The sequence below is a fragment of the Phoca vitulina genome, unplaced genomic scaffold (genome assembly GCF_004348235.1).
Source record: "Phoca vitulina isolate PV1807 unplaced genomic scaffold, GSC_HSeal_1.0 scaffold9, whole genome shotgun sequence".
In the NCBI taxonomy this organism is placed as follows: Eukaryota; Metazoa; Chordata; class Mammalia; order Carnivora; family Phocidae; genus Phoca; species Phoca vitulina.
In genome coordinates, this window is record NW_022589712.1 from 51,824,733 (window position 1) to 51,847,590 (window position 22,858).

Below are 22,858 nucleotides of genomic sequence, written 5' to 3' on the forward strand. Positions count from 1 at the left end.
ATTTACGATGTCTCTGTTCCATAGTTCAGCTAAATGTACTACTCTCTACATGTTTTAATGGGGACTTTCCATATTTTGAGTAACATAAAATACCAACAGAATAAAAGGAATTTCTTGGCTCATATAACTGAAAAAAAGCAAAGGGAGGGAAAACTTCAGGCATGGATTGACCCAGAGGTTCATGTTGCCTTCAGGGTTCTGGGTCTGTCTGTGTGAGTCTTTCTATCCCGACCCTTCTGTATGCTGGCCTCAGCCACAGGCCGCAGAACTCACTGTAGCAGCACCAGACGACGCCTCGTATCTGCACGCGGCACAGTCCAGGGACAGACAAGCTGTCTCTGCTGGTAGGGCCTGGAAGATCAAGGAAGCTTCCCGGTCAGAAGCCCTTGGTAAGTATTTTCCTCTATCTCTGTGAGGACCAGAATGGGTCCTGCTCTTATCCGTAGGCCAATCACAATGAGTGGGTGGGATCCTCTAATTAACTTAAGCCAAACAGGGTCCACTCTGGAGTTAGGGTGGAATCGGTCTCACACAGCACAGTCTCACAGGGCCACAAAGTGGGGTGGGAGCATTCTCCAAAGAAAGCTGGACCCTGAATTTTGATGGAAGAAAAGGGATAGATGCTAGGGAGGCAGCCAATAAAGGTGTATCACACTTTCTTGCACTGTTGGTGGGAATGCAAACTGGTGCAGCCACTGTGGAAAACAGTATGGAGGGGCACCTGGGTGGCTCAGTTGGTTAAGCGTCTGCCTTCAGCTCGGGTCATGATCCCAGGGTCCTGGGATCGAGCCCCGCATCGGGCTCCCTGCTCCGCGGGAAGCCTGCTTCTCCCTCTCCCACTCCCCCTGCTTGTGTTCCCTCTCTCACTGTCTCTCTCTCTCTGTCAAATAAATAAATAAAATATTTTTAAAAAAAAAGAAAAAGAAAACAGTATGGAGTTTCCTCAAACAGTTAAAAAATAGAACTACCCTATGATCCAGCAATTGCACTACTAGGTATTTACCCAAAGAATACAAAAATCCTCATTCAAAGGGATATATGCAACCCAATGTTTATAGCAGCATTATTTACTGTAGCCAAGACATGGAAGCAGCCCAAGTGTCCCTTGATTGATGACTGGACAAAGAAGATGTGGTATATACCATGGAATATTACTCAGCCACAATAAAGAATGAAATCTTGCCATTTGCAACGACATGGATGGAGCTAGAGAGCATTACGCTAAGTGAAATAAGTCAGTCAGAGAAAGATGAATACCATATGACTTCACTCATGTGTGGAATTTAAGAAACAAATGAGCAAAGGGGGAAAAAAGAGACAAACCAAGAAACAGACTCATAACTATAGAGAACAAACTGACGGTTACCAGAGGGGAGGCCAGAGTTTGGAGGATGGGGGAGATGGGTGAAGGTGGTCAAAAGGTACAAACTTCCAGTTACGAAATACATAAGCCCTGGGGATGTAATGTCCAGGCTCCGTGCCTAGAGTTAATGACACTGTGTTGCATATTTGATAGTTGCTATAAGAGTCGTAGATCTTAAATGTTCTCATCACAAGAAAAATATTTTTGTAACTATATTTGGTGACGGATATTAACTAGACTTATTATGGTGATCATTTCACAATACAGTATATACACATGTCATTATATTGTACACCAAAAACTAACATAATGTTGGATGTCAATTATACATCAATTAAAAATATATATATACCTCAAAGATATCTCAATTAAAAAAAAGATTGGAAGTGCTTTATTCTCTTTTAAAAATCATAGTTTAATACTTTAGGATTCAAAAGCCCAGTCTTAGGTTTATTTCCACACTTGGTTTTAAAGGCTGTTGTCGCAGAACAAGAGATTGTTTGTAGATTCAAATTAGGAAAATTGTATTAATGGCTGCACTTACTAATTCATGACACCAGTATTTCAGTTCTATCCACCACTTATGAGGTTTTTTCCACCTTCTTGACACTAAAGGGTATTTTATTTTGTGTTTTTTTAAATAAATGAACCCTTAATTTGGAAGACTTTGTTTCTTTAAGTGTGCAGATGTGAGAGTTCTTACTAATGACACTTAACATCATTTTTGGCCACAAATCCTGTCATGATGCAATATTCCCAGACATGTTCAAAATGCTCTCTTTGTACAGCGACAGCTGTGGGAAGGCTGCTTCTTTCTCACACTTACTCAAAAATCTCACCCGTGCCTTGAAGGGACTGAACTAAAGCACGCTCACTGGCAGCATGCTACTAAACTACTTCCCAGGAAAGGCGGGCACAGTTAGAAGGTACATTTTCTTCTTCTATCTTTTTTTTTTTAATTTTTTTAAAGATTATTTATTTATTTGACAGAGAGACACAGCGAGAGAGGGAACACAAGCGGGGGGAGTGGGAGAGGGAGAAGCAGGCTTCCTGCCGAGCAGGGAGCCTGATGTGGGACTTGATCCCAGGACCCTGGGATCATGACCTGAGCTGAAGGCAGACGCTTAACGGACTGAGCCACCCAGGCACCCCCATTTTCTTCTTCTATTTGTCTGTCAAGGAAAAATGTGTCATTCATCTTTAAGTCCAGCAATTCTTTTAAACCCTTTGCCAGGAGCAGTCCAAAACCTCTACATGGCACAAGAGATTTTCATGACCAACTCCTCTTCCCCACCATTTCACGTACAAAATACCATAAAGTTCCTATTATTTAAAGGTCTTGCCTTTATAAAAGTAGCCATGCCAACGGCCTTGTGCGGCCCCTAGACAGGGGTATGAGGTGATGCGTCTCTAGCAGCTGGGAGAGGGGAAGGAGGGGGGCCAATCTCCTCAAGCCACTACCACCTCCCCCCTGAGGAGTCACACGGCTGTGGCTGGCTTGTCAAGGGCAAGGCAGATAGCGAAAATCAGTACCACAATTTTTATTTCTAAGTGTTTAATTTATTTCTAAATCTGTAATCATCAATACAGCATAATTGCTCGTGCTTTCCTCCTGCATCCTGGTGCCGTCAAGTGCTGCTGGGGTGTGCACGCCCCCTCATCTGGAGACCACTGCCCCTGAGAGTGCTTCCAGTGGGCCAGTCTTGCCTGTCCCCCCACCACCCCAACTATAGATTTCTAAGCTTCTTAAGAGCAAGGGTTCCGCCTTGTCCTTCCCGTCCCTCCCAAGAATCTAGCACAGGGAGAGCAGAGCTCAGGGGCTCCATGACCTTGGAATGAGTGGGCTCCACCAACAATAAGCCCTCTGATGTACAGATGCCCATCAACCCGGTGGGGGGCAGGGCTCAGATGAAGAAAGCCTAGACCCCTTTCTTGAGGCTTCCTCATGCACTGGGCTGAGAGATGTGTAAATGAGGAATGACATACAATCCAAGGCGGAATGAAGTAGGAGCTGTGGGAGAAGGAAGCTAAAGACTCTTGGTTCTGGTTCATTCTCCCTAGAAGGATTGAGAAAGGCTTCCTGGAGGAGGTGGTGTGCTGTTCTGTGGTACTGGTTTGTGTACCATTGCAACAAGGGGAAAGGATGGAAAGAAGATGAGGAAGTGGCCTATCAGAGATGTCATCAAGGAGAAGAACCTGTCAGGGGAAAGTGTGGATGGAAAAGGAAGAGCTCACCATGTCAGTCTCAAGGACAAATTAAAACAATCCACAGGTCACGGGCTGGAACAATACAGTAGCCTTGCCTACGGTATTTCAGATACACTGGGTTTCGAGTACAAATTTTTCTCTAGTGAGTAAAAAAAAAGGTCTTTAGGGGCAGACTCACAGATGTTCTTTCTGTTTCCCCCACACTCCTAACATGGTCCTACCTTAGGGTGCTTGCAGTAGCTTCCCTCTGTCTTGAACACCCCCCAGAGCGTCACAGTGTTGGTCCCCTATGTCGTTTGGGGCTGCACTCAGATGCGACCTCCTCAAGGGCCTCTCTGACCTAACGGAGGGAAGCTGGGCCCTCTCTGTCCTACCACTCTCTTCACTTTCATCCCAGCTCCAAGCACACCCTGATGTTTTCTGGTTTATTTATGGTGGTTTGTTAACTGTCTGTCCCCCTCCTCCCCAACACACACACACTAACATAAGGGTCAGGGCTGCTGAGCATGAATACTGAGCAAGAGACTTCACTCAGGTCCTCTTAAAATACTTGTTATAGGTCAGTTTGATGAAACAGTCTCACTTGAGATGACCCCAAATCCACTTATGGGGGAAAACAGAGAGAGAGAGAGAGGAATATAAGAAAGCAGAAATTGCTCCGGTGAAATCTGATGTATGAGGTTACCAGGCAGCTTTAGTATAACTTCTTTTTAAATCTGATTTGTTTCATTTCTCTTTCTTCAGTTAAAAAACAAAACAAAAAAATACCTCACTGTGTTTCTATGCACCTCTCAAAGGCACCTTACTTTGGTCGTAGACAAAAGTTGGTAGAACTAATAAATACATACTTCGGGGATATAACTTTGAGTATTTGATTTGTCCACAGATTTCTCTAGAAATGTTAGGTGTCCTAAGTCCTTGTTTCCCCGTCTCAATCAATCCTCAGGTTCTCTGAGGGCACTTATTTAAAATACAGATTTCCAGGCCCCTCCACAGAGGGACGTCTGAGGGGGGCTCCTCTACTCTGCGTTAGGCTTCGCAGGTGGTTGTGTGGCTCCCCAGGTTTGGGGACAGGACAGTAACTTAGCCTGCCCGGTCGTCAGCAAACAGTGTCAAGGCCTCGTTGTACTGCTTGAGGGCTCATTGTTTGAGGGAAATAGTGGGAAAACAGTGAATGATTTTGCTTCAGACTTGCTGATTATAACGTTGACATGGGGCCAGACTCTCCCCGAATGTTGCAGACACCTTCGGGTGGCCCGTCGGGGCCCCGGGCCTGCCTCGCAGGAGGGCAGCGCACACTCCACCGCGCGGGGCGCCTCGCGAGCAGCACCCGGGCCTCCGCGAACGCCGCACCCTCCAGAGAGCAGGCGGCCCCCGGGCCCCTTCCCTTCCTGGGAGAGGCTGGGCACGCAGCCGCGGAGGGGCTGGCCCCGGGGGCTTCCCACGCAAAGGCCTCAGAGGATCCGTGTACGGCGTGGGCCGTGCTGCCCTTACTCCGAGAAGCCCTTTCTAAGCATTCGTGCTCAGCTCTCGAGGAGGCCCAGCGGTGAGGAGAGCCTGAGCCCGCTCCCCAGGGCCTCGCCGCGCCCGCCGCCCAGGCTCCCCTGCAGGCCCGTCCCGCCGGGCCTCGGCCCTGGCGGCGCTTCCCAGGCCGGCCCTCCCCCAGCTCACCGGGGCCGCCGCGCGGGAATCAGGGGCCGGGCCGGCAGCCGCGAGCCCGGCCGGAGGAAGCCCGAGGGTGGCAGCCCGCTGCCCCAGGCCCGGGTCTGCGGCCGTCCAGTCGCCCTCTGCGCCTCCGAGTTCCTGGGGCAGGTTCCTCAGGAGCGCCTCAGGTCCTCCAGATGGAACTGAAACGCTGGCCTTGGGAAACGGGGCAGAGCGGGTGTGTGCCCGGCACGTGCCTCGGGGAGGGAGTCCGGGATGACGCTGACCGGGAACGCAGGCTGCCGCGCCGCGGCCTCGTCCTGGAACGGGCGGCAAGGTGGGCGTGCTCTGCCCCGCGGCGCGCCGAGGTAACACCGCCGAGAGGCCGAGCGGGCATTTAACCGCGGGTCCGACTCCAAACAGCAGAGTGAAGACGCCGAGGTCCGTCCGCAGGCACCGGGCTTTGCCTGCCCCCACCCCCTGCGCAGAGCTGCCCTCCGCACCAGCTGATGTCACGTGGTCCCAGTTCCACGCGTGCCGCCACCAATGGAAGCTAAGCTCTGCCTAGGACTTCCGCCGGGCAAATGCGGGCTGTGAGGTAGGGAACAGGGGTGAGCACAACCCCTCCCCACCCACGCAACCCTGGGGCGCGATTTCTGGCCTTGAGACAGAGTTGATGGGGCTGTAACTCAGTGGCCCGAATTGGGGCAGCCCAGAGCCTTGGAGGAGAAAGCCCTTTCTGAGCCAAGGAGGTAGGAGGGCCCGGAGAGGCCACACACAGGCTGCAGATGCCCGTCAGCCCCGCGTAGGGAGCCGTGCCCTGGGCCTCTCCGGGCGCTCGTCACACCAGTGCGGGCAGGAAGAAGGAGCTGCACCCCCGCTGGCATCAGAAGGCCGCCCTGGGACGCTCTGCCTTGTGCTACAGCAGCTCTGGGCGTTCATAGCCTGTCCGTCCTCCTCCGTGCTCCCCGAAGGAGTCCTTTGTCGGTCCGCCACAGGTTGGGGTGCTCGGTCACGGGCGTCCTAACACGACAGTGGCGCTCACCCAAGCTCTGGGTGTCTCCCAAACCTAACGCTACCTTATCGTGGTTACAGGATTATTTTTGTGCCATTGAATCTGATTCTGTCAGTACCCACAGAGGTGTAAGCAATTATTTTTAGTTCTACAGACCATGTTACTCTAATCAGCAGAAATCAACTGCTACTTTTTTAGCAATTGAACGTAATACTCTGCATGTTACAGAATCTGGTTAAAAATATGAGAGGTTATTAGTGCAAAATGTGGGCATGTTTTAATGACAGCAGCAGTTTTTAACACTCTGCACCCTAAATTTGGGGTTCTAAAAATGAATTAAGTCTGGGAGGACCAAATTATATGCCATTTCTCTCAAAATTCAGAAGAATAACATTCAAGTCATTATTTCTCCCTCTTCTGAATTTCCAAAACACTGAGTAATTTCTCGTGGTATTTATCACGCCTGCCCTCTGTTAGTACTGCCTCTGCCCCAGGTTCATCTCCTGGAGAGGAGGAACGAGTCTTGCCACCCTGCACCTCTCCCTCAGCACACAGTGTCTGTCACTCTGTCCCTTCTCCACATTTTACTAAACTTCCTGGCGGACTTGAGTGCCCTCTGTGTTCCCAGGACCCCTGGGCAAGCTGTCCTCTTGGCATTTACTACATGATGTCCCTGTGTTGTCCCTGAAAGATCATGTGCACATCATGGCTAGGGACTCTGTCTCCTTCACCTCGGTGTGCCTAGCTCCTGGCGCAGAGTAGAGAGAAGTAAATGATGAATGAATGAATAAATGGTTAGTGAATACCTGCACACTATTTTAACAGCTTTATTGAGATAGAATTCACATACCATAAAATTCGACCATTCAAAGTATACAGTTCAGTAGTTTTTAGTATATTGAAAGAATGGCGCAGTCACGACCACAATTGAATTTCAGACATCTAATAATTCAGACATCTAATAGTCAGCTCCCCTGAAACCACCCCTAGGGAAGATTCTGTATCCATCATCAATTATTTCTCATTCCTGCCACTACCCCTGGGACCTACTTTCTGTCTCCATGGATCTGCTGATTCTGAACATTTCATATACATGGAATCATATAATAGACGGCCATTGTGACTGGCTTCTTTCCTTTGGCCTCCTGTACTCAAGGTTCATCCATCCGTGTTGCAGCAGGTATCAAGACTTCATTTTTTAAAGGCTGGATAATAATCCCTTGTCTGGATGTACCACGTAATGTGTATGCATTCATCAGTTGGATATTTGTGTTTCCACTTTCTGGCTAATACGAATGAGACTATCTATAAACATTCATGTGCAAGTTGTTGTGGGGACATATATTTTCATTTCTCTTGGGTAGATACAAAGGGGAGTAGAATTGCTGGGTTCTGGGGTAACTTCATGTTTAACATTTTGTGGCACTGCCGGACTATTTTCGAAAGCTGCACCATTTTACATTTTCACCAGTGATGTATGAGGGTTCCACTTTCTCTGCATCCTGCTCAACACTTGTTATTTTGTTTTTCTCTTTGATTCCAGCCATCGCACTGGTGTGGAGTGGTATCGTTGTGATCTTGATTTGCATTTCCTTAATGAGTTATTGAGCATTTTTTCATGAGCTTATTGGCCACTTATATCTATACACTACTGAACCAAATGATAAAATGTCAGAGCTTCACAGGAAAACATCACAGATGAGTCCCAAAGAGTAATGTTAAATGATGTACCCAAGTTGAGGCATGCCCAGTAGCAGTACAGGGTCTCAGATGGATCCTGACTCCTAACCACGTGCTCAGTTCTTCCCACCTGGCCCTTCTGTCAGGTCGCCTCTGGATTCCTACCCCACTGGATGAATGAAGCGATTAGATTCCATATGAATCAGCATAAGCATGTGCTCTAGTGCTTTTTGATTTTATGCCATATCTTTTCTTCTTTGGTTGGATGGGTTTCATCTCTGAAAATGGTTCTCCCTGGGTACAGACTTTGTACTTGAGCAGATAGTTTTTATAACTTGCAGCTACTTAAAGTTTTAAGCAACTGGTGACTGAACTCCAAGCATTAAATAACTTGAAGAAGCTTTCTTAGCCACGAGAGTGCAAGTGAGGATGGGTTTAAAGTCATAGGATAAATTTGAACCTGTCCACCTAATGTGTTCACTGTGGCCATGAACACACACAAGAAGAAAGTATTAAAAGATAGCAAGTATTTTAAAAAGTACTTAAGGAATGAGGTGGGGCTGGTGAGGACAGTTATAGCATATGTACGAATGTTGGAGTTTGGGAGAATATAGAGAGAAGCTGACATTGCTCTGCCCTCCCAGGGGAACAGCAGGTGGATCTGGAGATAGAGCTGAAGAGAGAAGCCATTCTTAGTATGAATTCTCAGGGAAGAGTGCAGTCCTCAGACAATTAACAAAAATGAAAAGAGGTGGCCTGGGGGATGGCTGGTACCTCGTCAAAAGAAGCTAGTTTATGCTGCAATACACAAGCAGCACAAAAATCTCCATGGCTTATCAGAATGTAATTGTATTCCTTGCTCATGCAACATTCACCATGGGTTTCCATGTGGTGGCTCAGCATTCCAAGCTACTTTCTTTTTCTCTCTTTTCTTTCTTCCTTTCTTTCTTCCTTCCTTCCTCCCTTCCTTTCTTTCTTTCTTGATTTATTTGAGAGAGAGAGAGCAAGAGAAGAGGGAGAGGGAGAGAATCCCAAGCAGACTCTATGCTGAATGCAGAGCCCAACACGGGGCTCGATCTCACAACCCTTAGATCATGAACTGAGTGGAAATCAAGAGTCCGACGCTTAACCGACTGAGCGACCCAGGTGCCCCCAGGCTACTTTCATCTTGGCTATATCCGTCTTAATGTATTTCTATGTTTCCCATGGCAAGAGAAGAGCAATCTAGAAGATTTCAAACCAACTAATGAGTGCTTCACCTTGGAAGCGACACAGCACATCATTTCTGCTCACAACTGATTGTTTAGAACTTAGTCACATGGCCTTGCCTAACTGTGGACGGGCCGGGAGGTGTGATCCTCCCATAAGCTTGGAGGGAAAGGCGAACTGGACAATGGGCAAGTTCTAGTAACATCTGCCAAAGCTGGAGAAGGAGGTTCTTTTTGGTCTTCCCTGGGGGAGTTCTTGGAGGAATCTTTGTGTCTATTAGAGTATCCCTTTCTGGCAGGGGATGGAGGAAGGTGTCTGGACTGTGGAGGCAGAGCTGAAGCAGAGGGGAGATGCAGGCTAAAGATAAGAACATGAAGTGTGACAAGCCAGATCATCTAGATTCCAAGCATTTTCTGAGTTTATTATCCGAATCCCCAAACATGAATCAAGTCTTTGTCTTAGCTAAGATTTGGGGACACTCAACAAGTATGGCTCGTCCCTGCCCAATTCTAGTTTTTATTTTGATTTTAATTGGAGAGATTTCCTTAAGGAACAGTTGAGTCAACACACAGACTCCCTTATCAAAATAACCACAATTTTGTAAGCATTTACATCATCATATCCCACATAGCACCTGGCAGAGGGCCTCACCATAAGAAACTCTTCATTCCTTCAGTTAGAGACTGAATAAGAGGGATAAGAACTATCAACTATCTATTGTACTCCTGAAGGCCAGCATCCTTCTGTAAGACTCCAAACTCTCCTCAGCCCCAGGGTGAATAAGGACGATGGGGGAGACACCAGACCTAACTCAGTTCCTGTGGAAACTCAGGACAGGCCCAGAGGGCTTGGGATCATGTTTGCTCAAACCACTCCTATCTTCAGATTGTTCATTTGCTACTCATTCCAATAATTAGCCACCTATCAGGTCTGGTCCTGTACAAATACTTGCTTGAACCATTTCTCAAGCAGGTATCAACATGCTTCTAATGTCTATTACTTCTTTTCCCAGCATCACTGGCCCTTGCCAATTCATCGAGTACTGCGGCTGCATGAGTGCCTGGGATGATATCATTGCAAGAAGATATTATGGACTTGGAAGACTGGGTTGACATACCGAATTGACAGAACATTCAGGAGGAGAGATCCAGTAGGCAGCCGGCAATACAGAGCAGAAGGTTGGGGAAAGTCAGGGATGGGGATATGCACTTGGGATTTATCGGCATTGGGTGGTATTTGTAGCTGTGGGAATCAGGAAGAGAATATGGAGATGATAGGTGTGAAAGCATTTTGTATAATATTGGGTCTTTTTATAATCACCATTTTTAATGGGTTCAAGAAAGAACTTAGGGGGCGAGAAAAAGGAAAAGGAGCCAGAAGCATTCAGAGAAGGAGGACATAAGAGGCAGGAGGAGAACCAAGTATTGGTTCAGGGCAGCTCAAGGAGAGAGAGCTGTAAGGGTGGGGCTGGGGTGGCGAAGTGCCAAGTGCTTGAGAACAGCAGGAGCTACTGGCAACTAAAGCCAGGGCTCTGCCCTTGGTGATGAGGAAGTTAGGGCTGGCTGGAGAGAGAGAGAGAGAGAGAGACAGGTTTCATTAGGTAGACTGGCCACCATCTTCTCCTGTATTCAAATTCCCATCTGGCCTAGCCCCACCCCGTCTCCATGCTCGGTGCCCTCTCCCCAGTCCAGTTCCCTACACCAGCTCTTGGGCACTGGGCCCCACTGGGCTCCCAGGAATCCTTTATCCCTTTAGCAATAAACTCAACCTTGTCCAAGTGTAGTCCAAAGTTTCTTCCAGTGAGACTGTTGAGGGTAAAACTATTTTTCATAATATCACTGATTCACTCTCGACCTTTCTCACTCTCCCTCACAAGTATACAGTTGACTTTTCTGGAAGCTACATGATGTATCACATCACAATGGAAGGAGTGCATAAAAGCTGATAGGAGGAAGGAGTAGAGCAGGCCCTGGGAGGCAGCAGAGAGGCCCCGAGATACCCTCGTACGCCATGACCTGGGCTCAAAGGCCTCTGAGCTGCAGGGTTTGCTCCCTGGGAAGTGGCTGGGTATGGGAGTCCGGAGACCCAGCTGTAGGCTCAACGCCATGTTCTTCCTGGCCGTGCGGTCATGGGCACAAGCTCCTGACGGGCAGTTGTCAACCCTCGCTGGCCAGAATCACATGGGAGCATTAACAGATACTGGGCCTGAGACCCCACTCTGACCAAGTGCATCAGGCTCTCCCCGGGTGGGACCTAGGTCTGGGAACATGCGGCTTGGAGAGCCCCTGTTCTCCAACCCTGTGGGATTCTTGGACTTTTTTTCTGTCAGTTCATCCCACTGACCACAAGATGGAGCTCTCTTTCCGGGAAATGTTCGATGTTCGCCGAACAAGCAAGTCTATTTTCTCTCTAGTCCTGAAAGAATACATTTGAATTTGACAATCTTCACAGCATCTCATTAAGCCAGAATTCTGTGCCCTTGGGTCTAGCCATTTAATGCGTCTCTTTTCCCTTCTGCTAGAAACCGTATTGGGTCGGGATGTGTCATCTACTGTTTTGTATTCCTCAAAGGCTATAATGCAAAGCAGAGTTGGCATTTATTATTGCTTTATGATTCTCATTATTAGTATCAATAACAGCTACTCTTCACTTAACCTTTTACCATTTGCAAAGTACTCTTCACCAGTTAGTCTCAGAATAACTCTAGGAAATGGGTATTACTGTTCTCATTTATAGACGAGAAAACTGAGGCTCAGAGATCAAAAGTTGGCAGAACCAAAACCTGCACCCTTCCCATTGTGCTCAGATGAGAAGAACAGGCAGAGCATAGAGACCAGCAGTCAACCCCTGGGGACCCAAAAAGTACAGCCCAGAGGCAGGAAAATTCTCAGGACAACCTCTGGAAGACTTCGTAAGCAAGCAGAAAAGACAGATATCCTCTGGAGTTTCACACTGTCACAGACGACAGGTCAGTAGACATGTTCGACCGGGCCGAGTGGCCGGCTGAGGTAACAGATGAGAAGTTTCCAGTGCAAAGCTGGACAGTCAGCAGACATTCAACAAGAGGACAGATTTTATTAGTTTTAATTTTATGTTCCAGGAAAATGAACTGCTATGCCAATGGGAAAAACAAATCTCAATTCTGCCTTAAGAAAAAGGTATAAACTCCATCTCCAAAGAAAATCTTTTTCTACCAGCAAGGGATGTCTGACAGGTTAGCAGATCTGATGATGATAATTTCCAAGATCACAACATCACTCGTTACAGACTTGCTGCCAGGTTCTGGCAATCAGTCAGGAACCCAAATGTCAGGGCCCCAGGACCCCAATGTCTCTGGGTGCTTCTATTCCAGATGAAGGGGCTACAAGTGTAGGCTCAAGTACTTGGACTAGGGAGACTGTTTTCAGGACCGAAGCAGTTACATGGAAAGCTTCATAAATTAGTATGTGGGTAATTTTACGGCTCCCATGTACATGTTAGCAATTCAGTATGTTGTTTTACCATTTTCTGTGCCTCGGCTTCCCTGTGTGTAAAGTGGTAAGAGCAGTACCTAGCTCACAGGACTGTTATGAGGATCAAAAGAGTTTATGTACAAAGCATTAGAACCATGCCCAGCACACAGTAAGCACTATGTGTTTCTTAAATAATGTTAAATAAATAAATGGATCTGAGCACATCCATTTATGTATTTTACAAGTGAAATCTTAATTTTTTTCAGTAATTTAAATATTATGTTATTTGTACACTTACGGGTACAAAAAAATGTACTTTAGGAAGATTAAAATATTTCCTTATGACTAAAATTTGAAATCCCACTGAAAATGCATAAATTTGATTAGAATGGTACTAGAGTCTTTTACATTTTATAAACATAAGAAATAGGTTAAAAATTCTTTAAGTCCACCATGTTTTCCTTTTCATTATTACCGGTGTTGGCACATAAGCCTGTCCGGCAAGAATAATGCAGTGATCAGATTTTTCTTTCTCCTTTTTAAAGAAAAGCTTTCCTTTTTCTCCATTTAATTTCTTCCAAGTTTGGAAATTAGGGATCATTTCGGAGGGTGCCCTGGGCATTTTCCCGACTCTAAAGATTTCCTCGGTCTGAGTTTCTAGGCGATTGGGAATATTCCACAGCAACACTCAGCTCAAACGCCTGTCTTCAAGTATCAATTTAAAGCATTAAAAAAAGAGAGAGAAAGAGAGAGAGCATTTGCTCTGAGAGATTTCATGCAACCCCAGGGAGAAAGACTGGAATGTTGAGAATGTAATAGGGACAGGACTTGGAAGAAAAACACATGAATTGAAACACTGCTTTCCAATCTAAAAGTTGTTTTTCATGTCTCATTTTGGCATTAATTTTCTCTTAGTACCATATTGTTTCCTGGTAACAGTTTTTTTGTTTTTGTTTTTGTTTTTGTGATAGCTATTCTTTAAGACTTTTGTTTCTCTTTTTTGCAGGCTGTTTTATGAAACAGACTTTGTGGAGAAGAGATGGGGATAAAGATGTACCATTTCCAGCCACCATGGAGCTCCCCTCCCCCACTCCCAGCTCAGACAGCCCCTTCACTACAGCCTATCCTACCAGGCCCAGGAGAACGTGGGGCATAGGGGACGGGACAGAAGCAGGGACATGATCCAGGTACTCAGGTGAAACCGGAACTATAGTTTTGCCCTACAGAAACAATATTTAAAAGTTTAAGTTCTTTAGTACCAAAATTTGGGGCAGTTACCCTGAGAATTGTGTGGGCTTCTGTGCATTGAGCCAGGGCCCTAATATCACATCATTGTTTCCATGGAAAAGTTAAAACCTAGGTCCAAATACCTCAACTGAACTTTTACAACAGAACTTGAGTGGGGACTATTTCACATACACCCAGCACACTCAGAGACAGTTCCTCTTTCTATCCATCAGCCTGTCCATCTGTTTGTCCATCCATTCATACTGTCTTTTTATTAAGATACAGCATAATTGCCAAAGAAATGTAAAAAGCAAAAACAAAAAACAAAAAACAAAAAAAAGTGAAAAGCAAAAAGCTACGACTGATAGAAATGAGTTACACATTTTATATTTATAGAGTTCAAAGCAATGGTTCTGTTGTAAATCATCTTCACTGAATTTTTTAAAAAATCACTATTTAAAATAATCTCTTCTTCATAGAGGTGGTGTGGTATAGTCCGTGAGTTTTATAGTTGTGAATCTTAGGTCCAGCTACTTAACTTTTCCAAGCCCTGGTTCCTTATCGATAAACAGGGATGATTATATAACTCTCAGGGATAAATTTTTTTTTCTGAGATCATGTAAATGTCTAGCAATAAATGTGGCTCTTTTGAACTCTTTTTTATCTCACCTCAGTAAAGGTATTTTTATACTGAGCCATAAAAGGGGATGAGATCTTGCCATGTGCGACAAATGGATGAACCTGGAGGATATCATGCTAGTGAAATAAGTCAGGCCACGTGATTTCACTTATATGTGAAACAAACAAAAAGCAGAAACAAATCCATAAATATAGAGAACAAACTGATGGCTGCCAGAGGGGAGGGGGGCAGAATGGGTGAAGGGGAAGGGGAGGTACAGGTTTCTAGTTAGGGAATGAGTAAGTCACAGGATGAAAAGGCACAGTGCAGGGCCCACAGTCAATGGTACTGTGACAGCACCGGGTGCGGAGCGGCAGGAGCTACACCTGTGGTGAGCACAGCAGAATGTACGGACTTGTTGAATCATGCCATACGCTTGAAACTAAAGTAATATTGTGTCAACTGTACTTCAATTTTAGAAAATTTTAATGTTTTTAAACCCCCATTTAATTTTCAGAAGCCATGATTTAAACTTTTCTCTATACTTGGGTACCCTATCCATCAATCTGCTTGACTTCGGTTAATGTCCAAAATAGACTAATGCGGATAGATTATTCACTTACAAATTAAATAGATTCAAAGAGCTTACTTATGTTGACAGCTGTAACCATTTTATTTGAACTGGGCCTACCCCCCAAAAAATATGTGATTTTCACAACACTTTATAAGATGTCACATTCTTCCTTTTTTCTTTTTTTCTTGAAGAGGGACTCAGACTCTCGTAACAGCCTCAACTAAGACACCTTCTGTGGTAAGAGTGAGCAAAGTCAGGTGGCACTCGAATGAATCATGGAATGGCCTCAATGAAGGACAAGTCAGATTTTATTTAAGTAGGTTCATCAAGTGTTCTTCCCTATTTACTATTAAATTCATCTCATCACAGAAGCAGAGGCAAGGGTGGACGGTGGGGTTCTGCCAGCACAGCAGATGCGTCTGAGCTGTGGGAAGGAGGCTCCCGTCCACCGGGGTCCTGCCGGCCTCAGACGAACTGGAATCCACTCTGCTGCTGGTGTGTCCAGGACTCTGTCTCCTCCTGACTCGCTTTCACTGGCCCCTTTTCCTGGGATCTGTCCTCCTACTGTCAGTCAGGATTGTGGGCTCTGCCTGTCGGTTAGAATTTGACACCCGTGCTGTTTATTCTACTGGTGTCATAATCCTCAATGTTTTCAGGCAACTCTGTGTCCGCTGAAGATCTGGTCCTGCCTGCCAAGCTTGATCTCAGGGTAAAAGACATACTCTCAGTTGTGAGGAAACCTGAGGCCTAGGAGATTTAGTATAATTTATGGCCCCCCAAAAATCACATGGATAGGACCATATTCTAAAATGGTGTTCTCTTTAGTTTATAAAAGAATCAGAAAGTTCCTCTGCTTTGTATTGAAATGTAGGGTTTTTCTCCCTCTCATAAAAGGCATGTTTGTATCATATGGCTACCATGTAGCCAAAGCTTGGAGATGTCCAGAAGGACACTGCATTTAGCCACGCGCGTGCGTGTGTGTGTGTGTGTGTGTTATTCAGGTGGCTTAATATGAAGCCAAAATGTCTGGTCCTACATTAATCTTCAGGAGTGATGATTTTAATTTTGTAGTGCAGAAATAAAGCCAAATAAATAGGCAAAAAGTAAACCTATAAAAATGGCTTTAACTTACTAATCCAGTCCATCTTTGAGAGCACTTTGAGATAAAAATGGTCCAGAGGACAAAGTGCATAATTAATGATGAGAAAAATGATTCCTTCAAGTCCCATAAAAAAAAGAGTTCTCCCTGCCGTAATCATGTGTCCAGAGTTCTATTCATGCAGAAGCAATGGTTACTTCTTGCTTCTGTCCCCTTCATTCCAGTACTGCTCAGTCTGCATTTCTGTGAGTCGGGAAAGCGTGCGCTGAAATGCAAAGATCTCCTCTTCTCCAGTAAACATAGAGAGTCCTTCTGCTGAGTCCTGGTACCAAAATACAATTAAAAAGACAAAACAAAACAAAACAACCCAGCACTAATTAAAACTACCACAAATAAAAATTTACAGAACTAAGTACAGGTTTAAAACAACTTCTTAGGTTTAGATTATAAAATGTTCTATACACTTTTTCCATATACGATCTCTTAAACTAGACTGGAGAATTAACTAATTTAAACCAATAATCAATAGTCAGAACAAATTACCAGGGAGAAAACAATAGGGAAAACAAGAATAATTAAAGCTGAACCAATGCCCCAAAATCCAAATATGAAGATTTTTGCATGAAGAAAGTTTTTGCAGGATGGAAATTTTCTGCAAAACCTAAAGGAAAGACAATGTCAGAAAAAGAATTCTTTCTCCAAAAATGTACGCCAGAAATAAGTAACACCAAAAAAACCCCAGCAGTTCAGGCAAGTTAGGAAGAGGCTGACACCCTCCTCCAGAGCACCATGGGCGGTGCCGTGTGCCCCACAGGAGGCCCTGAGGACAAGCCTCCGCAGAGCCTTTTCTGCACCGGCTGACAGAGAGGTCTCCTGTGGGCCTAGAGATCTGGCCTGCGAGCCTACTTTGGGAAGGCAGAGCTGCCTTGGGTCTTGAGCTACTTAACCAGGGTTAAGTTTGGAATCCCTCTGTGAGGCCAGCAAACAGCCTGGGACTGGTGACACCAACATGGGCTTGTGGCCAGTAAAAATTGTGTCTCTTTCCTTAGGGGTTTGCTATCACACTTCCTCAGAGAAAACTTCTGGACTCCTTAGTCCATGCATTCCCGCTGACCCACTGCAAAACCACATGACCCTGTGGTCGTGAGCCCTCATTTCTTCATATAATGTTAGCCCTGCATGCTGAGCTTGCTTGACCCTATATCTGAACCCTGATCCTATGGAGAAAAATTGAAGAACCAATGATTTAAGGAACTTTAGAAACAAATGATATAGCCCCTCAAGTATATTTTTTCAAACAGTAAAATACATTATTTGGACAGATGTATTGCTCTTAGAGAAACCACCATTTTGAAGGTTCCCAGCATATGGGTTTATAAGCAACTATTTATTTCTACACATAGGTTTAAGTAGTCATATTTGGAAAGTTCACTTTCTAATGTATTATAGGCCTCATTTCCCCCAAACTCCTAAGAATGCATAATTTCTACTCGGGTCACTAAGGAACTATTTCCTCATTCCAAATGGCCTTTCATTTCTGGGGTTGGAAGAATGGGGCTCCCCTCATTCTGGAGGTAAGTGTTTATGGATAGCTTTAAAATTTTGACTAATATTTCAACTGTTGAGCAATATATCCTGCCATGTTCATACAGAAGAAGGAAATGTAAAATCACTTCCAGTTGGCCTGGAGCAAATCACCAGACCCCAAGCTCCAGGAGAACTGGGCCAGCACCGGCTCGTTTTCCACAGTGTCCCTAGAGCACTGCACCACAGGTGCTCCTGAAATGTTTATAGAATGGGGCTGGCAGATGAATAATGGATTCCTTTGTAAGCCAAGGGCCCCAGGCACTCCCTGGTCCTGGGATAGCCAGCCCACATGCTTGGATACTGTATCTCACGCTCTACAAATCCAGGAGACACGAAGAGTACCTAGAACAGGCAGCATGGTGTAGCAGAATGAGCCCAGAACCAGACACGGGTGTCCTGGTGTCCAGCTCTGGCCTGCCATTAGTCAGCTGTGTGACCACAGGCCCACTGGTCCACCCCTCTGGTTTTTGTTTTCATTATATGCAAAAACAGATCATGAAGATTCCTTCTACCCTAAGACTATATTCTTTACATTTAGTGATACGGAGAAAAAGGCTGCTCTCTTGGCTTTAAAAGGAGCAGCAAATCAATGGTTAAATACATACTGCATTCCTTCTTCAAAATGTAGCCACGTATAAAACCAAAAACAATTAGGCCGTTTTATAATAAAAAGAGATTATGTTAATATTGCCTACCTGGCTCAGCCCCAAATCATCCATCAGTATTCTGCTTTGCTCCAACTCACTGTCATGATGTTGATGCAAAAATAAGCTTGCTAGAGGAGTCGATGCTGAGCAAATGATGCGCACCTGAAAGAGGAAGATGAGTGAATGGTAGTACTCCTTACATTTCACAAGTTCAAGGTGGAACAAATATCGCACAAAATAAAATCTGTTTGTCATCACAGGGAGCTAGTTTGTGTGATACTTTTAAGCTGCACAGTGCTTTTCAAAATATTTCCACACAGCTTGTAACATCCTATAAAGTAGGGAGCAAAGGTTTTATTGGGTGACTTTAGGCCTGGAGAGGTCTCAGTTCATGAGGCCAGCTCAGGTCTCCCAGTTCGAAGTCCAGTGGTCTTTCCATTACACCCCGAGGCTGACATTTACACCTGGCTGTTTTGGGCCCGTGCATGCGGGGGTACTTTTCATGCACTGCAAAGAGGTTACCACCTCTGGTAAGTTCAGTGCATCACTACTCTAATTAGACCCTGAATTTCTAGAACCCACATTTATATCAGCATCCTACCAAGGCATTCTTCAAAAAGACTAAGCTTGACATTAATATTTCTTGATTACACAAGTGTTTGAGTGAATGTGCATATGTGATCATATACTGGAAACACCTTTTATAAAAATCTTTATAAATTTTATGTCCACCAGTTTAAATACAAAACATACTCTTCTTGTTGTTTAAAAAGTCCTGAATTTGTTTTCAGGATTCACAGCTACCCTTTAAACATCATTAAACAACGATGCCAATACCTTAAAATAATGTATGACATCTGGGAATAGTTTTTCCATATCTGAATGGCCTTCTACCTCCTCTTATACATTTCTTTTAATCACAAATGACACTTTTTTCATTATTTAGATATGAATACTCTGATTTCACCAATTTCCATGAATACATTCTAGACTAATGCCTGTTTAATGCTCCCAATTTCTGAAATAAGATAATTTCAACTAGTCTTTAAACAAAGAACACAAACTCTAAATGTGTGAAAGCAAATGTTAGGAGAGTTATGGATAGCTTTAAAATGTTAGGAGAGTGGTTCTGGTATTCCATCATATCGCCACAGAACTCTTCCTTCCCATTAACTAAGAAGTGAAACAGTGGGGATAAGATAGGACTGGGGGTAGGACAGAGGGCTGGGGACCGTATGTTTTCTTTAAGGTATTCCTAGCTGCCATGTAGACAAGTAAGAGTTTATCAATCCTCCCACTCTAAGAACCACCTACTAAAGCCCCTCTACCACTTTTTTCTTGAAGCATTAGCCCTCTAAAAACAGAGGGCCACCTCCAGGCTCATTCCCTTCATTCCGGACCCAACATGAGTATTTCAGAGCAGTGTCTGGTAAGTGACGGGACTTGATCCCCTTGCTCTGGTGTTCTCAGCTCCCTGCCATCCAGAGGCCGGCACATGAACGCTGGCCCCCTGGGAGCATGTGCCACATTTGGATGTCACTCACTATGGCAGGTTCCTCTCAGTACTGCACCTGAGCCAAGCCAGCTGCCCTTTGCGCTCAGGCCCGCCCCAGAGCCTTTGCTACAAACGTCCCCCCTGCATTGGCGTTTAGGCATCACTTCTCAACGCTTACAAGCAACAGTTGAGTGGCTTGCAAACATGCAGGTTTTCACGTCCATCCTCTAGGATGAGGGTTCATTTACTGGGCTGGGGTGGGGTGGGCTCTGGAACATGGATCTTAGGTAGCCCAGGGGATTCTGATGTAGGCCGTCCTCAGCAGGACTTCCCTAGGCCCACCCCCACCCCCACAGAGATCAATCTACTCTCCCCCAGACCCTCATGGCACCATACTCCTCTCTCAAGCCTTCCAAGAGACCAGCACTGAGGGGCGACTTTACATTCAGTTCTGTGGATATTTGATTAGTGCTTCTCTGACACCAGACTCTAAGTTCTATGAAGGCTGGCACCAGATCTGGCTTTGCCTGTCGTTGAATTTCTAATATTTAGCACTGCACTTGGTATGAGAAAGGTTGTTGAATGAATGAAAAAAAGAAACATTAAAATTTCATCTCTTCCTCCCAGTGGATTCTGGTACTTTCCTCCTCCCCTCAAGATCCCTTCAATTTTAGAATCACTGCTCTATTTCTGTACAATAAGGAGAAAAATTATATCTAACAGTAAAATGATACTTAACTCTATTTTGAAGTTGTACTTATGCTTTTACTATAAATATGTATTTACAGATATATACTATTTTTTTAAAAGATTTATTGATTTATGAGAGAGAGAGCTTGAGCACGGGGGGGAGGGGCAGAGGGAGAGGGAGGACCTCAAGCAGACTCCGTGCTGAAGCTGGTGCCTGATGTGGGGCTTGATCTCTCGACCCTGAGATCACGACCTGAACCGAAACCAAGAATTGGATGCTCAACCAACTGAGCCACCCAGGCACCCCACAGATATATACTATAAATAGTGGCTCACCTTCACTGAAATCTGACTCTATGCCGCACAATGTTCTAAGTGCCTTATGTGTTCATTTAATCCTTGCAACAACCATATAGAATAAGTACCATTATTCCCCCCTCTTTTTTCTACAGAAGGCAACTGCAGCTCGAGAGATTAAGCTGGTCCTCAAGGCGGACAGCCTGGCCCCGAGGCCCACTCTTTAATCAGTGGGCTGTTCTGCCTTTGATGAATGGACACGGGCTCCGTAACTCACCCTAAAACACATGGGTAAAACCAACAAACAATGATGCAATGCTAGTTACGAGGGTTTCTGGGTCACAGGGAGAGAGAGCTCCAATACTGAGGAGGGTCTCTAGTCACTCATTCATTTGTTCATTCATTATTTTTTCCATCCAATCATGCATTCATGCAACTCATGAATTGACTGAGCACTCAGTGTGGGTAAGGCGTTCCGCTGTACATCATCATAGTGCACACACGCTAGGTCTGGTGATGGCGTGGTTGATATCGCAAGGTCTTCTGATGGAAGCCTTACAATACTACGATTTTACTGCTATCACTGATACTATGTATACAGCATTTGGCTTGTGCCAAGCTTCACTTTCAGTGCTTTTCATGGATTAGCTTATTTTGCCCTCAACAATGCTCTGAAGGAAATACTATTTTCCCCAATTTGTAGATGAGGACACTGAGGCCCAGAGAATAAACCAGGATTCCAGCCCAGGCAATCTGACTCCACAGTCCAAAATGTTTAGTCTTGAGAAAACACACTACATCCTTACCTTGAAATCATAGAAGTTATCAATGAGGGTTATGAATCTTCGAGCTTGCGTCCTCTTTGCAAGCGTAAATTGTGGAATGTTTCGTAGGAATATTGTATCAAAATTCTTTGACAGTTCCAGATAGTCACTGGCTCCAAGTGGCTGTAATTAAAATGAAAATAAAGACTAGAAAACTGAAGCCAATTCCGGTGGCCCTGAATTTGAAAACACCTCTTTTTCTGGTCATGGTCTGATCTAGGTGGCAGCTTTGGGGTAACTTGACCAAATGGAGCAGTGTTTTCACTGTGGGCTAAGGATGGTGTCTACTGTAATTGTAATAGTGATGTAGAAAAGGGACAAGAGAGAAGACGAGGGGTGCCTAGGTGGCTCAGGCAGTTAAGCATCTGCCTTCAGCTCAGGTCATGATCCCAGGGTCCTGGGATCAAGCCCCACATCAGGCTCATTGCTCAGCGGGGAGCCTGCTTCTCCCTCTCCCTCCGCCCTGCTTGTGCTCTCTCTCGTGCTCTCACTCTCTCTCACTCTCTCAAATAAATCTAAAAAAAAATAATAATAATGTTAAAAAAAAGAGAGAGAAGACGAGTGTGGTGGGGAGTGACAGAGTATCTCGAGCCACTTCAGTTGATACCTTGTAGGTCCCTGTAGGTCCCTGTCCTAAACCCAGACATTTTTTAATTTATATGACATAACTGTAAACATTTCCCCAATCCTTCCTATGGCTCAACTGCAAACTGTCACTACTGTTAAATGGAGCCATCTTATAATGGCATGCCAACTCTCCTGTCACCATTTTGAAATAAAGACTATGTTTCAGTATGAACTCATCAGAAAATCTTTTTCATTCAATGTGAACTACAGTTGTTCAGGTACAATGTAGTGAACATGGATGGCTAACTTCTGTAGGAAATACCAGAGGGTTTAATGACCAGAAGCAGACAGAGACCTGAGCATAATTTGGTGCAGCATTCTCCCTCTTGATGTGAGGAGGGTACAACACTCAAGGTTCACAAAACTATCCACAAAGGTGCCACCTACGATGTAAGGCACTTGTCCCTGAAACATGAATTTAACTCATGAAAATTATGAAAACTATCTGCAAACACATTCTTTGGGGTTAGGAACATTCCCAGCAAGCATTACCTCTCTTCATTTTAAGTTGCATGTGGATGATGTTTCTGGCCCTGCTAGAGTGTGGACGAGACCGGGGCCTGAGTGGGCCAGGAGCTACTCTGAGGTACCTCTGAAGCTC

At 45.0% G+C, this 22,858-nt stretch overlaps 1 protein-coding gene across 4 annotated transcripts in view; it reads right to left on the reverse strand.

Moving 5' to 3' along the window:
* Positions 1–14,656: 14,656 nt before the first annotated feature.
* AFG1L (AFG1 like ATPase) overlaps positions 14,657–22,858 on the reverse strand; it is a 232,441-nt gene continuing 224,239 nt past the window's right edge. Inside the window, exons 12-14 of one of the 4 annotated variants that reach the window (XM_032408121.1) lie at positions 21,613–21,753; positions 18,373–18,486; positions 14,657–16,412 (exon numbers count right to left, since the gene is read on the reverse strand). In XM_032408121.1, the coding sequence (XP_032264012.1) occupies positions 16,284–16,412; positions 18,373–18,486; positions 21,613–21,753 (384 nt within the window). In that variant the 3' untranslated portion in view covers positions 14,657–16,283. The other 3 variants (XM_032408120.1, XM_032408119.1, XM_032408123.1) reach the window with 3 other exon arrangements.